At 53.8% G+C, this 15,381-nt stretch overlaps 1 protein-coding gene across 1 annotated transcript in view; it reads right to left on the reverse strand.

The window, feature by feature from the left end:
- Nucleotides 1-14,871, reverse strand: part of Rgcc (regulator of cell cycle) — a 32,268-nt gene extending 17,397 nt beyond the window's left edge. Inside the window, exons 1-2 of the mRNA XM_046454304.2 lie at nucleotides 14,641-14,871; nucleotides 13,899-14,084 (exon numbers count right to left, since the gene is read on the reverse strand). Coding sequence (XP_046310260.1) covers nucleotides 13,899-14,084; nucleotides 14,641-14,683 — 229 coding nt within the window. The 5' untranslated portion in view covers nucleotides 14,684-14,871. The remainder of the gene's footprint in view (nucleotides 1-13,898; nucleotides 14,085-14,640) is intronic.
- Between the last annotated feature and the right edge of the window lie 510 nt (nucleotides 14,872-15,381).

The raw sequence follows: 15,381 nt of genomic DNA on the forward strand, positions 1-15,381 counted from the left end.
TGTGTCTCTTGGTCAGGCCAGCCCCTCTCCCTCACCTCCTGTGTGTCTCTTGGTCAGGTCAGCCCCTCTCCCTCACCTCCTCTGTGTCTGTTGGTCAGGTCAGCCCGTCTCCCTCACCTCCTGTGTGTCTCTTGGTCAGGTCAGTCCCTCTCCCTCACCTCCTGTGTGTCTCTTGGTGAGGTCAGCCCCTCTCCCTCACCTCCTGTGTGTCTCTTGGTCAGGTCAGTCCCTCTCCCTCACCTCCTGTGTGTCTCTTGGTCAAGACAGTCTTGCTCCCTCACCTCCTGTGTGTCTCTTGGTCAGGTCAGCCACTCTCCCTCACCTCCTGTGTGTCTCTTGGTCAGAGCAGTCCTGCTCCCTCACCTCCTGTGTGTCTCTTGGTCAGGCTAGCCCCTCTCCCTCACCTCCTGTGTGTCTCTTGGTCAGGTCAGTCCCTCTCCCTCACCTCCTGTGTGTCTCTTTGTGAGGTCAGCCCCTCTCCCTCACCTCCTGTGTGTCTCTTTGTGAGGTCAGCCCCTCTCCCTCACCTCCTGTGTGTCTCTTGGTCAGGGCAGCCCCTCTCCCTCACCTCCTGTGTGTCTCTTGGTCAGGTCAGCCCCTCTCCCTCACCTCCTGTGTGTCTCTAGGTCAGGTCAGCCCCTCTCCCTCACCTCCTGTGTGTCTCTAGGTCAGGTCAGCCCCTCTCCCTCACCTCCTGTGTGTCTCTAGGTCAGGCCAGCCCCTCTCCCTCACCTCCTGTGTGTCTCTAGGTCAGGTCAGCCCCTCTCCCTCACCTCCTGTGTGTCTCTTGGTCAGGTCAGTCCCTCTCCCTCACCTCCTGTGTGTCTCTTGGTCAGGTCAGTCCTGCTCCCTCACCTCCTGTGTGTCTCTTGGTCAGGTCAGCCCCTCTCCCTCACCTCCTGTGTGTCTCTTGGTCAGGTCAGTCCCTCTCCCTCACCTCCTGTGTGTCTCTTGGTCAAGACAGTCCTGCTACCTCACCTCCTGTGTGTCTCTTGGTCAGGTCAGCCCCTCTCCCTCACCTCCTGTGTGTCTCTTTGTGAGGTCAGCCCCTCTCCCTCACCTCCTGTGTGTCTCTTGGTCAGGTCAGCCCCTCTCCCTCACCTCCTGTGTGTCTCTAGGTCAGGCCAGCCCTCTCCCTCACCTCCTGTGTGTCTCTAGGTCAGGTCAGCCCCTCTCCCTCACCTCCTGTGTGTCTCTTGGTCAGGTCAGTCCCTCTCCCTCACCTCCTGTGTGTCTCTTGGTCAGGTCAGTCCCTCTCCCTCACCTCCTGTGTGTCTCTTGGTCAGGTCAGCCCCTCTCCCTCACCTCCTGTGTGTCTCTTGGTCAGGTCAGTCCCTCTCCCTCACCTCCTGTGTGTCTCTTGGTCAAGACAGTCCTGCTCCCTCACCTCCTGTGTGTCTCTTGGTCAGGTCAGTCCCTCTCCCTCACCTCCTGTGTGTCTCTTGGTCAGGTCAGCCCCTCTCCCTCACCTCCTGTGTGTCTTTGTGAGGTCAGCCCCTCTCCCTCACCTCCTGTGTGTCTCTTGGTCAGGTCAGCCCCTCTCCCTCACCTCCTGTGTGTCTCTAGGTCAGGTCAGCCCCTCTCCCTCACCTCCTGTGTGTCTCTTGGTCAGGCCAGCCCCTCTCCCTCACCTCCTGTGTGTCTCTAGGTCAGGTCAGCCCTCTCCCTCACCTCCTGTGTGTCTGTTGGTCAGGTCAGTCCCTCTCCCTCACCTCCTGTGTGTCTCTTGGTCAGGTCAGTTCCTCTCCCTCACCTCCTGTGTGTCTCTTGGTCAGGTCAGCCACTCTCCCTCACCTCCTGTGTGTCTCTTGGTCAGGTCAGTCCCTCTCCCTCACCTCCTGTGTGTCTCTTGGTCAAGACAGTCCTGCTCCCTCACCTCCTGTGTGTCTCTTGGTCAGGTCAGCCCCTCTCCCTCACCTCCTGTGTGTCTCTTGGTCAGGCAGCCCCTCTCCCTCACCTCCTGTGTGTCTCTTGGTCAGGTCAGCCCCTCTCCCTCACCTCCTGTGTGTCTCTAGGTCAGGTCAGCCCCTCTCCCTCACCTCCTGTGTGTCTCTAGGTCAGGTCAGCCCCTCTCCCTCACCTCCTGTGTGTCTCTAGGTCAGGCCAGCCCCTCTCCCTCACCTCCTGTGTGTCTCTAGGTCAGGTCAGCCCCTCTCCCTCACCTCCTGTGTGTCTGTTGGTCAGGTCAGTCCCTCTCCCTCACCTCCTGTGTGTCTCTTGGTCAGGTCAGTTCCTCTCCCTCACCTCCTGTGTGTCTCTTGGTCAGGTCAGCCACTCTCCCTCACCTCATGTGTGTCTCTTGGTCAGGTCAGTCCCTCTCCCTCACCTCCTGTGTGTCTCTTGGTCAGGTCAGTTCCTCTCCCTCACCTCCTGTGTGTCTCTTGGTCAGGTCAGCCCCTCTCCCTCACCTCCTGTGTGTCTCTAGGTCAGGACAGCCCCTCTCCCTCACCTCCTGTGTGTCTCTTGGTCAAGTCAGCCCCTCTCCCTCACCTCCTGTGTGTCTCTTGGTCAGGCCAGCCCCTCTCCCTCACCTCCTGTGTGTCTCTTTGTTTGGTCAGCCCCTCTCCCTCACCTCCTGTGTGTCTCTTGGTCAGGCCAGCCCGTCTCCCTCACCTCCTGTGTGTCTGTTTGTGAGGTCAGCCCCTCTCCCTCACCTCCTGTGTGTCTCTTTGTGAGGTCATCCCCTCTCCCTCACCTCCTGTGTGTCTCTTGGTCAGGTCAGCCCCTCTCCCTCACCTCCTGTGTGTCTCTTGGTCAGGTCAGTCCCTCTCCCTCACCTCCTGTGTGTCTCTTGGTCAAGACAGTCCTGCTCCCTCACCTCCTGTGTGTCTCTTGGTCAGGACAGCCCCTCTCCCTCACCTCCTGTGTGTCTCTTGGTCAGGTCAGCCCCTCTCCCTCACCTCCTGTGTGTCTCTTGGTCAAGACAGTCCCGCTCCCTCACCTCCTGTGTGTCTCTTGGTCAGGTCAGCCCCTCTCCCTCACCTCCTGTGTGTCTCTTGGTCAGGTCAGACCCTCTCCCTCACCTCCTGTGTGTCTCTTGGTCAGGTCAGCCCCTCTCCCTCACCTCCTGTGTGTCTCTAGGTCAGGTCAGTCCCTCTCCCTCACCTCCTGTCTGTCTCTTGGTCAGGTCAGCCCCTCTCCCTCACCTCCTGTGTGTCTCTTTGTGAGGTCAGCCCCTCTCCCTCACCTCCTGTGTGTCTCTTGGTCAAGACAGTCCTGCTCCCTCACCTCCTGTGTGTCTCTTGGTCAGGTCAGTCCCTCTCCCTCACCTCCTGTGTGTCTCTTGGTCAGGTCAGCCCCTCTCCCTCACCTCCTGTGTGTCTCTTGGTCAGGTCAGCCCCTCTCCCTCACCTCCTGTGTGTCTCTTGGTCAGGCCAGCCCCTCTCCCTCACCTCCTGTGTGTCTCTTGGTCAGGTCAGTCCCTCTCCCTCACCTCCTGTGTGTCTCTTGGTGAGGTCAGCCCCTCTCCCTCACCTCCTGTGTGTCTCTTGGTCAGGTCAGCCCCTCTCCCTCACCTCCTGTGTGTCTCTTGGTCAGGTCAGTCCCTCTCCCTCACCTCCTGTGTGTCTCTTCGTCAAGACAGTCCTGCTCCCTCACCTCCTGTGTGTCTCTTGGTCAGGCCAGCCCCTCTCCCTCACCTCCTGTGTGTCTCTTGGTCAGGCCAGCCCCTCTCCCTCACCTCCTGTGTGTCTCTTGGTCAGGCCAGCCCCACTCCCTCACCTCCTGTGTGTCTCTTGGTCAGGTCAGCCCCTCTCCCTCACCTCCTGTGTGTCTCTTGGTAAGGCCAGCCCCTCTCCCTCACCTCCTGTGTGTCTCTAGGTCAGGTCAGTCCCTCTCCCTCACCTCCTGTGTGTCTCTAGGTCAGGTCAGCCCCTCTCCCTCACCTCCTGTGTGTCTCTTTGTGAGGTCAGCCCCTCTCCCTCACCTCCTGTGTGTCTCTTGGTCAAGACAGTCCCGCTCCCTCACCTCCTGTGTGTCTCTTGGTCAGGCCAGCCCCTCTCCCTCACCTCCTGTGTGTCTCTTGGTCAGGTCAGCCCCTCTCCCTCACCTCCTGTGTGTCTGTTGGTCAGGTCAGCCCGTCTCCCTCACCTCCTGTGTGTCTCTTGGTCAGGTCAGCCCCTCTCCCTCACCTCCTGTGTGTCTCTTGGTGAGGTCAGCCCCTCTCCCTCACCTCCTGTGTGTCTCTTGGTCAGGTCAGTCCCTCTCCCTCACCTCCTGTGTGTCTCTTGGTCAAGACAGTCCTGCTCCCTCACCTCCTGTGTGTCTCTTGGTCAGGTCAGCCCCTCTCCCTCACCTCCTGTGTGTCTCTTGGTCAGGCTAGCCCCTCTCCCTCACCTCCTGTGTGTCTCTTGGTCAGGTCAGTCCCTCTCCCTCACCTCCTGTGTGTCTCTTTGTGAGGTCAGCCCCTCTCCCTCACCTCCTGTGTGTCTCTTGGTCAGGTCAGCCCCTCTCCCTCACCTCCTGTGTGTCTCTTGGAGCCCCTGTCCCTCACCTCCTGTGTGTCTCTTTGTGAGGTCAGCCCCTCTCCCTCACCTCCTGTGTGTCTCTTTGTGAGGTCAGCCCCTCTCCCTCACCTCCTGTGTGTCTCTTGGTCACGACAGTCCTGCTCCCTCACCTCCTGTGTGTCTCTTGGTCAGGTCAGCCCCTCTCCCTCACCTCCTGTGTGTCTCTTGGTCAGGTCAGCCCGTCTCCCTCACCTCCTGTGTGTCTCTTGGTCAGGCCAGCCCCTCTCCCTCACCTCCTGTGTGTCTCTTGGTCAGGCCACCCCCTCTCCCTCACCTCCTGTGTGTCTCTTGGTCAGGCCAGCCCCTCTCCCTCACCTCCTGTGTGTCTCTTGGTCAGGTCAGTCCCTCTCCCTCACCTCCTGTGTGTCTCTTTGTGAGGTCAGGCCACCCCCTCTCCCTCACCTCCTGTGTGTCTCTTGGTCAGGTCAGTCCCTCTCCCTCACCTCCTGTGTGTCTCTTGGTCAAGACAGTCCTGCTCCCTCACCTCCTGTGTGTCTCTTGGTCAAGACAGTCCGTCTCCCTCACCTCCTGTGTGTCTCTTGGTCAGGCCAGCCCCTCTCCCTCACCTCCTGTGTGTCTCTTGGTGAGGTCAGCCCCTCTCCCTCACCTCCTGTGTGTCTCTTGGTGAGGTCAGCCCTGCTCCCTCAACTCCTGTGTGTCTCTTGGTCACGACAGTCCTGCTCCCTCAACTCCTGTGTGTCTCTTGGTAAGGCCAGCCCCTCTCCCTCACCTCCTGTGTGTCTCTTTGTGAGGTCAGCCCCTCTCCCTCACCTCCTGTGTGTCTCTTTGTGAGGTCAGCCCCTCTCCCTCACCTCCTGTGTGTCTCTTGGTCAGGTCAGCCCCTCTCCCTCACCTCCTGTGTGTCTCTTGGTCAGGTCAGTCCCTCTCCCTCACCTCCTGTGTGTCTCTTGGTCAAGACAGTCCTGCTCCCTCACCTCCTGTGTGTCTCTGGGTCAGGACAGCCCCTCTCCCTCACCTCCTGTGTGTCTCTTGGAGCCCCTCTCCCTCACCTCCTGTGTGTCTCTTGGTCAAGACAGTCCTGCTCCCTCACCTCCTGTGTGTCTCTTGGTCAGGTCAGCCCCTCTCCCTCACCTCCTGTGTGTCTCTTGGTCAGGTCAGCCAGTCTCCCTCACCTCCTGTGTGTCTCTTGGTAAGGCCAGCCCCTCTCCCTCACCTCCTGTGTGTCTCTTTGTGAGGTCAGCCCCTCTCCCTCACCTCCTGTCTGTCTCTTGGTCAGGTCGGCCCCTCTCCCTCACCTCCTGTGTGTCTCTTGGTCAGGTCAGCCCCTCTCCTTCACCTCCTGTGTGTCTCCTGGTCAGGTCAGTCCCTCTCCCTCACCTCCTGTGTGTCTCTTGGTCAAGACAGTCCTGCTCCCTCACCTCCTGTGTGTCTCTTGGTCAGGACAGCCCCTCTCCCTCACCTCCTGTGTGTCTCTTGGTCAGGTCAGCCCCTCTCCCTCACCTCCTGTGTGTCTCTTGGTCAAGACAGTCCTGCTCCCTCACCTCCTGTGTGTCTCTTGGTCAGGTCAGCCCCTCTCCCTCACCTCCTGTGTGTCTCTTGGTCAGGTCAGTCCCTCTCCCTCACCTCCTGTGTGTCTCTTGGTCAGGCCAGCCCCTCTCCCTCACCTCCTGTGTGTTCTGTTGGTCAGGCCAGCCCCTCTCCCTCATCTCCTGTGTGTCTCTTGGTCAGGCCAGCCCCTCTCCCTCACCTCCTGTGTGTCTCTTGGTCAGGTCAGTCCCTCTCCCTCACCTCCTGTGTGTCTCTTGGTCAGGTCAACCCCTCTCCCTCACCTCCTGTGTGTCTCGTGGTCAGGCCAGCCCCTCTCCCTCACCTCCTGTGTGTCTCTAGGTCAGGCCAGCCCCTCTCCCTCACCTCCTGTGTGTCTCTTGGTCAGGTCAGTCCCTCTCCCTCACCTCCTGTGTGTCTCTTGGTAAGGCCAGCCCCTCTCCCTCAGCTCCTGTGTGTCTCTTGGTAAGGCCAGCCCCTCTCCCTCAGCTCCTGTGTGTCTCTTTGTGAGGTCAGCCCCTCTCCCTCACCTCCTGTGTGTCTCTTTGTGAGGTCAGCCCCTCTCCCTCACCTCCTGTGTGTCTGTTGGTCAGGTCAGTCCCTCTCCCTCACCTCCTGTGTGTCTCTTGGTCAGGTCAGTCCCTCTCCCTCACCTCCTGTGTGTCTCTTGGTCAAGACAATCCTGCTCCCTCACCTCCTGTGTGTCTCTTGGTCAGGACAGTCCCTCTCCCTCACCTCCTGTGTGTCTCTTTGTGAGGTCAGCCCCTCTCCCTCACCTCCTGTGTGTCTCTTGGTGAGGTCAGTCCCTCTCCCTCACCTCCTGTGTGTCTCTAGGTCAGGTCAGCCCCTCTCCCTCACCTCCTGTGTGTCTCTTGGTCAAGACAGTCCTGCTCCCTCACCTCCTGTGTGTCTCTTGGTCAGGTCAGCCCCTCTCCCTCACCTCCTGTGTGTCTCTTGGTCAAGACAGTCCTGCTCCCTCACCTCCTGTGTGTCTCTTGGTCAGGCAGCCCCTCTCCCTCACCTCCTGTGTGTCTCTTGGTCATGTCAGTCCCTCTCCCTCACCTCCTGTGTGTCTCTTGGTCAAGACAGTCCTGCTCCCTCACCTCCTGTGTGTCTCTTTGTGAGGCCAGCCCCTCTCCCTCACCTCCTGTGTGTCTCTTGGTCAGGTCAGTCCCTCTCCCTCATCTCCTGTGTGTCTCTTGATCAGGTCAGTCCCTCTCCCTCACCTCCTGTGTGTCTCTTGGTCAGGCCAGCCCCTCTCCCTCACCTCCTGTGTGTCTCTTGGTCAGGTCAGTCCCTCTCCCTCACCCTCACCTCCTGTGTGTCTCTTGATCAGGTCAGTCCCTCTCCCTCACCTCCTGTGTGTCTCTTGGTCAGGCCAGCCCCTCTCCCTCACCTCCTGTGTGTCTCTTGGTCAGGTCAGTCCCTCTCCCTCACCTCCTGTGTGTCTCTAGGTCAGGTCAGTCCCTCTCCCTCACCTCCTGTGTGTCTCTTGGTCAGGCCAGCCCCTCTCCCTCACCTCCTGTGTGTCTCTTGGTCTGGTCAGCCCCTCTCCCTCACCTCCTGTGTGTCTCTTGGTCAGGTCAGCCCCTCTCCCTCACCTCCTGTGTGTCTCTTGGTCAGGACAGCCCCTCTCCCTCACCTCCTGTGTGTCTCTTGGTCAGGTCAGCCCCTCTCCCTCACCTCCTGTGTGTCTCTTGGTCAAGACAGTCCTGCTCCCTCACCTCCTGTGTGTCTCTTTGTGAGGTCAGCCCCTCTCCCTCACCTCCTGTGTGTCTCTTGGTCAGGTCAGCCCGTCTCCCTCACCTTCTGTGTGTCTCTTGGTAAGGCCAGCCCCTCTCCCTCACCTCCTGTGTGTCTCTTTGTGAGGTCAGCCCCTCTCCCTCACCTCCTGTGTGTCTCTTGGTCAGGTCAGCCCCTCTCCCTCACCTCCTGTGTGTCTCTTGATCAGGTCAGCCCCTCTCCCTCACCTCCTGTGTGTCTCTTGGTCAGGCCAGCCCCTCTCCCTCACCTCCTGTGTGTCTCTTTGTGAGGTCAGCCCCTCTCCCTCACCTCCTGTGTGTCTCTTGGTCAGGCCAGCCCCTCTCCCTCACCTCCTGTGTGTCTCTTGGTCAGGTCAGTCCCTCTCCCTCACCTCCTGTGTGTCTCTTGATCAGGTCAGCCCCTCTCCCTCACCTCCTGTGTGTCTCTTGGTCAGGCCAGCCCCTCTCCCTCACCTCCTGTGTGTCTCTTGGTCAGACCAGCCCCTCTCCCTCACCTCCTGTGTGTCTCTAGGTCAGGTCAGCCCCTCTCCCTCACCTCCTGTGTGTCTCTTGGTCAAGACAGTCCTGCTCCCTCACCTCCTGTGTGTCTCTTGGTCAGGTCAGCCCGTCTCCCTCAACTCCTGTGTGTCTCTTGGTCAGGCCAGCCCCTCTCCCTCACCTCCTGTGTGTCTCTTTGTGAGGTCAGCCCCTCTCCCTCACCTCCTGTGTGTCTCTTTGTGAGGCCAGCCCCTCTCCCTCACCTCCTGTGTGTCTCTTGGTCAAGACAGTCCTGCTCCCTCACCTCCTGTGTGTCTCTTGGTCAGGTCAGCCCCTCTCCCTCACCTCCTGTGTGTCTCTTGGTCAACTAACCCAGCTGGCTTAGGAAAGTTCAACTAACTAAGAGACACACAGGAGGTGTGTGTCCTTTAGGGGCTAGCCTAAAGTTCAACTAACTAAAGTTCAACTAACCCAGCTGGCTTAGGAAACAGCAGAAGAGCCATAATCTCAGAGGACAGCCCTTGCCTTTCTCCTTCAGAACCTGACCCACATGCTAAATGCCTTCATCAAGTACATTCCTCAAACTCAGAAAACTACTCCCAGACTTTTACTTGACTGACAAATTCAGTCACAAGCCAAACTCCTATAATGGTCAGAAGTTGTCTCTTCTTGTTAATGAACTCATGCTGCACGGGCAACAACAAGGGAGGGAGAGACACAAAATACTACTTACAGTATCACTATATATAAAAACATACATACACACAGGCATGCCAGCTTAGCATGCGCTGGCTTCCCCTCTCCCTGCCCCTGCCACCACCACCAACACACACACACACACACACACGCAGGGTCGCGCCTCACTGGCTCATTGCCATTCTGCTCTCTTTCCATGTCCTTACACCATCTGGGCTGACCAAACTCCACATTCTGAGATGTTCGACCTTCAACCATCAAGAGGAAATGAAGCCCCAGCATCCTTAAGTCAAACCTGCATCTAAATGGCAGCTATAGCAATAATCTACATCTGCCATTCATTTGAAAAAAAGCAACCCCAAGAGCCCCAAAGCCATGCCACCATGGAAAGATCTCATAGGACAGAGACCATGCAAAAGGGCAGTTATAGGCCAGATGCCCTGTATATGATGCCTGTAATTTTAATAAAGTTCCTAGAAAAATGGCAAATAGCAAACCCAAGAGAGAAAAGGTCCTCATAAGTAAGAAAAAAGAAAACCAATATTCTGGACCCTGGATCCTGCTCTTTTTTAGATGGTAGCAAAATTCTTAAGTTTCTCTCGAGAAGGGCCCAAGAACAAACCCCCTACAAAGAGGGACCCCAAACTCTAAACGTCTCTTCATCCTTTACCCAATAAAACTTCTTTCCACAGACTTTTATTACACACTTATAATGAATGGAATCTCATAGTAGGTGTTGTGGTAAGCAAGTCCTGACTTCCCATTTCCTGGAACTCTATTCCTTGCAAAACATCAACCAGTTAGTCTGATAAAGTGACAGCAATGTGTCCCTGGCTGATAGTATATTCATGTATTAATGCCCCACCCTGGTATCAGGAGGTGCTATTAATAGAGGCTCCATGGACCCATAGTGGGATGATTTGGGGAAACTTGGCAGGTTTTATGGCTCAATATGTGAGGGCCTGTAAGATCTACTTCAATCTGCTCTGAAGTTCTCTCACAATCATCTTAACTCTCCTATTGGAAATATCCTTGCCAGGTTCTCTTAGTGCACCGAAGCCAGGGAACTCAAATTCTGGGGTTGGGTTTTCTAAGACAGCATCAAAAGAAGTAAAAGCATATTAAATATACAACCAAATTAACTTTAGGTACACCAACAGAATTTAAGAAACTCCAGGCAAAAACAAGAGACTTGTTTAAAAAGTAGACGTGTTTTTTTTTAGTTGGGGAGGGCAGCAGGGGGGAAAGGTAATTTAGGGTTAGCACTGACATGTGCTACTCTAGAGGGATGTAAAACCACAGACAGTAAACCTTGCCCAGAGCTCCTGTAAATATAGAACAATCCCACACGTTTACAGCAAGCAAACTATAGTAATTAACTGAGAAAAAGAAAGCCTTGGATCTGTTTCCCTGTTCCCACAGGGAATGGCAGAGACGGGTGGGGGTGGGGACTCTCTTCCCCAAAATCTAGATTCTGACAGCCTCACTACAGTGGAATACAATAAGAAAGAGCACCTATACTCAGTTTCACCACCCTGGCCAGAGTAAGATCTGTCACTCATCCAGAATTCCTAACACAGTACCAGACATCCGGAGAGCTTCCTACCTGGCTTTATCCACTCAGGGTTTCAATAAATCCAGGTTCTAGTCTCAGTGGCTCCCAAATCACATCAAATGATATGCTGTCATTCTGGTCCCCTAGAACCCAAGATGTTCCCTCACCTAGGGCTAGACCAGAATAGTCTAGGCAAAGATATGTAGATTTGGTATATGTTGCTCATGCTGAAGAAGCCAGTTCCTTATTCCCAAATATGGTCTATGATATCATTATAGCTGAGGACACACAGTAGACCACAGACTTTCCCTATTAAGTATCAAAACATCTCCACCCGCACCACCACCACCACCCACCCCACCCCCTGCAAAGGAAAAAGGCAAAACGCCAAAACATTCAAGGACAAAAATTCATACCATCTTTTAAGGTTTAGGATAATGTTATAAACTTTTTATAAAGTCAGGTAATAGAAATTACCATACTGGTTAAAATGTGGACTATAATGAGTAAAATTTTGATTAAACACAGTGGAGAAATCATGCTATTGTATTTTCATAATTTTTAAAATACTAAAAATGTATATTCTTAAAAATAAATTTAAATGGGGGCTGGGGTTGTGGCTCAGCAGTAGAGTGCTCACCTAGCATGTACAGGGTGCTGAGTTTGATCCTCAGCACCACATTAAAAACATAAACTACAACATAGATAGATAGATAGATAGATAGATAGATAGATAGATAGATAGATTTAAACCAAAAATATTCACAACTTCTAAAGCACCTCTAAGAGTCAAGTTTGAAAAACACTGCCCTAGCTCCCAGCTGGATTGCTCTTTTACTGCTTAAGTTAAAGATGCTCCCAGTAAAGTATGTGATATATGTTGGAATACAAATCTGTGGGAAAGATACTACCCTGTTTTAACCAACTACCATTTGAATCCATCCCTAATGTGAATTTTTATTTTGCAATCTTATTTTGCCCCCTTCATGTCTTAGGAGGTCTCCCTGAAAGTGGGAACAGGAAGAGTAGTCTATTCCATCCTTCTTTCCTAAGTAACTTACTTCTTTGGGTGGAAGAAGTAGTGCTCTTCAAAGAAACAGGAATCCTGTTTTGATCTCCTTTGTACCTTTATTGCACCCTCTGAGAAACAGAGTTGTAAAAGGTAGAGGACAAACCAGGTAACACTGGTTATAGCTTCATACATAACATTTTCATGAAAGACACTGATTCCAATGATTCTGATCTGTACGATATAGTCCCATATGTGCATTTTAGTGTTTTTTTAAGCATTAAAGAGGGCAAGTTTTTTTTTTAAAAAAAAAGAGATCACTAATAGCAAGAGCTAATAAATTATTATCAGAATAATGATAGTAAGGGCTTGGCAAAAGTGAGCTGTTGTTACTCTCATTACCCTGGTTGTCCCCCTCCAGAAAGCTAATTTTCAATAGGCTCTACCTCCCCTGCATTTTCCTCTTCAGAAAAACATCAAACAGACAAATGAGTATAACAAATGTCTGTGCTCAATTCTTGGCAGCAATTAAAATACACATATTATGCTTCCTTAAGAAATTACTATTTAGATACACACAACTCCTGCCAAGATTATTTCTAACTAGTCTTGTGGGAAACAAACTACACATTTATAGCAAAGATGAATGTCATTTGAGCCTTCTTTAGACCCTTCCCATTACTTCTCTAACCACCAAACTAAGGGTTAGGTTAACAGTTAACAACAAAAGCAGAAAGGAAAATATACACATATACCCTAAAAAAAAAAAAAACCACAAGTTCTATCCCAAGTATCTCCCCCCAAACTGTTAAGAATGTGTGTCAGTTCATTCTCTGAGACTCCTGAAAACACATGAAGATCTGAAATCCCACCCAGTGGAAAGTATGAGTAGCCATGAATGGACATGCTCAGGTTGTATTCTAGCAGAATGATGCTATGGCTTTAAAAGGAGCTGCTCTTTGCCACAGAGTAGGAATGACAAGACTATCGCGGCTTTCTTCCACGGAGGAAAGAATTTGTATTTGAAGAAGAACTTGCTCCATGCCCCAATAAAAAGGAGACAAGTTTAAGTCTGGCCATCGATATTGAAAAAGTTCAAAAATTTGAAGACTTCCCTTTGACACTGAAAATGAGCAGTCAGGTCATTAGCAATAAAACCCCAAAATTCTAAGGAAATATTAAGAGCACAGTCTTCCATCCCTTTTCTACTCAAATGTTACAGCTTGTTCTAACTCTCTGGCAGGGCTGCCAAGGAAACTGGAACTGATTTCTGACTCAGACCCCGACCAGGGTGATAAGGATCCACATCCCTTGTCAGGACAATAGCTCAGGAGCAAGTCTTGCATGAATCTTTTGCCCAATAACAAGAGAAAGCTTCAGATTTCAAAACAAGAGAATCATAAGGCCATTCCTTTTACCCTCAGAATTAAAGGCAGCAAAGGTAGTGGCATTCATGCTTACAACCCATCTAGGGATTAAGGGGTCAAGAATAAACAGACGAATTCTAAATTCACTTTGAAAAACAATAAAGTAATCCAGGATTTGAAAATCAACAATCATGTAATATTAAAAAGTTGCCAAATCTGCTGACATCCAAACAGATATCCATAATCATACAGGGCATTTGAATTCCTGGGTAAAAAAATAAAAACTGTCTCTTTACAAGATTTTTTTAGGACAAAGAAGGCCCGAGGCAGACCCCTTTGTAAGAAAGATTACCAGGAATCCCCTCCATGTCATTACTCTCTAGCTCCCCCTCCAGGCTGGGTGACCCACCGCCTGAAGGAAGAGGGACACTCTTAAAACCCTTGTACTTGAATTCTGCAGTGCCAGAGATTCTTTCAAAACTGCATACAATGGAGCAACAAGTCTGGGAGCTAGGGGCCAGAAGAAAGGGCAAGAAGTTATTTCAAAAATTCCAAGAACAGCAGCTTATGAAATCTTCTCTGGTTTCACAAATGTTTCAGTACTGTGTCCACCCATGACCCCACCCCAACCCCCCCCCCACCACCACCACCACCATTCAGGTGACTCTTGTTCCACATACTCTAAAAAGTTATAGCTCAGAAGGGTCAGAAATGGAAAGGAGGAGAAGGAGAGGAAACTGTGGAAAGGCCTGGCTGAGGTCCCAGGAGTCCTGCCACGGGCTCATGACACACCTGTAGGCAAGAGGTAAACGTGTCCTTCAAAAGCCTTCCGCGACTACCTTCATGGGTCCCACCACTGCTGGGCTTATAAGTCCTGAAGACTCAACTTTCCAGGACTCCTGGAACTTTAGGTCTCGGTTTCCTGACCCCCTCATGTCTATTTACAGATAAAGCAAACTGAGGCTAAAGCCTGAGCAGTGAAGTCACGGGGACACTGTCCTAGCAAGGGGTCACACTTACTCTCTGAGTCGCTGAAGCCGCTGCTGTCACTAACGCTGGCGCTACTGCGCCTCTTCATATGCTCCAGGTGCTCCTCGTAGTGGAAGTGGCGCTCGTGGAAGGGCGACGTGAAGTCAGCCAGCACCGCGTCAAACTCGCACAACGCATCGGTCAGGTCTGCGGCAGCCGCGGAGTCCATGGCTGGGCCTGGGGTCAGGGACGGTGAGCTCAGTTGATGGGGGCTGCGGTTAGCTACTCTTGGGGGCAGGAGGGGACCGCTAGACTCCCTAGGATAACTAACATTTACTGCACTTTTTTCAGGTGACGTTCATGCAGTTCTTTCAATCCTCAACCACTCTCCAAAGTGCCTCCAGCTAGCCAGCCTGTTGCATAGATAATCTGAAACTGAGCCTGCACCAGCGAGGCTGAAAGCCTAAGGTCCTCCGGCTAATCGACACAGCCACAGTCTTTCCCACGCGCTGTCGGGCGCCTGTCCCTACGCTCGCTCCACCCGGGCGCGTGCGAATCTGGTGGCAGTGGGAAGACTGAGTCAGGAGGTGCCCGTTACGTGTCGGGCTCGGATCCCTAGTCCTACGCGAGGAGCCAAGCTGCATCCGCCCGCGCGCGCGGTTACCAGTGGGTAGGGTCCCGCGGGTGACGAAGGAAGGGAGCGGGGCGTAAAGGGACAACAAGGGACTCCTCTTCTCTCGCCCACCCCCACCCCCCGCTGGGTTTCGAGGGGAGCCTAGGACCCCACACTTACCTGCGGCGGCCGCGGGGCTGCCCTGAGCTGCGGGAGGCTTCATGTGGCAGCTGGGCTCGGCACGGTGCGCTTGGCGGGGAGGCCCTGCGAGGTGCCAGCCGGGGACTGGGCGCTGAGATCGGAGCGGCTGCCGGGTTCACCCTCGCGCCCTGCCTCTCCCTCCGTCAGGCTCGGATCCCACCGAGCTGCTCCCAACCCAGCCCGCGTCCGCTCGGTCTCAGGCTCCCGCCACCGCCAGCCCCGCGGTCTTATAGCCGCGGGCGGAGGCGGGGCGGGGCGGGGCGAGGCCGCGGAAGCCGGAGCCGCGGGGGTCGGTCCCTGCAGACCTCGGGGACGCCCCGGTCCCCGAAGCACCGCCCTCGCCACGCGCCCGCCTGTGGACCGCAGTGACGAATTGTGGCCGGAGCCCGGGTTACAGCCCCAAATATTTACCCTCCGCTTTCCCCACACACCCTGACAACCCGACCCACGGGCAGTCTTTGGAGCAGCTAGAGTTCCTAAGAGTTTGTGCTAAGACTGGAGCGCCACTACTTCCCACCATCGGCCACAGCCTCCCCGAGCCTCAGTTTCCTTGTCGGTGAAACGGATGGGGAAATGCTCCGCCTCGCTGCAAAAAAAGTATCAGGGAGCCCATGACCCTGGGAGGCTCTATCGGGTGTTGGAAAGAGTAGGAGGCAAGAAGACAAGTAGGTTGAGCTCTTAATAGCTGTAGTCCCGCCAGACCCGGCTTTACTCAGAGAG

Source organism: Marmota monax, unplaced genomic scaffold, assembly GCF_021218885.2.
Source record: "Marmota monax isolate L192 unplaced genomic scaffold, Marmota_monax_Labrador192_F-V1.1 WCK01_AAM20220418_F8-fsc00011, whole genome shotgun sequence".
NCBI classification, from domain to species: Eukaryota; Metazoa; Chordata; class Mammalia; order Rodentia; family Sciuridae; genus Marmota; species Marmota monax.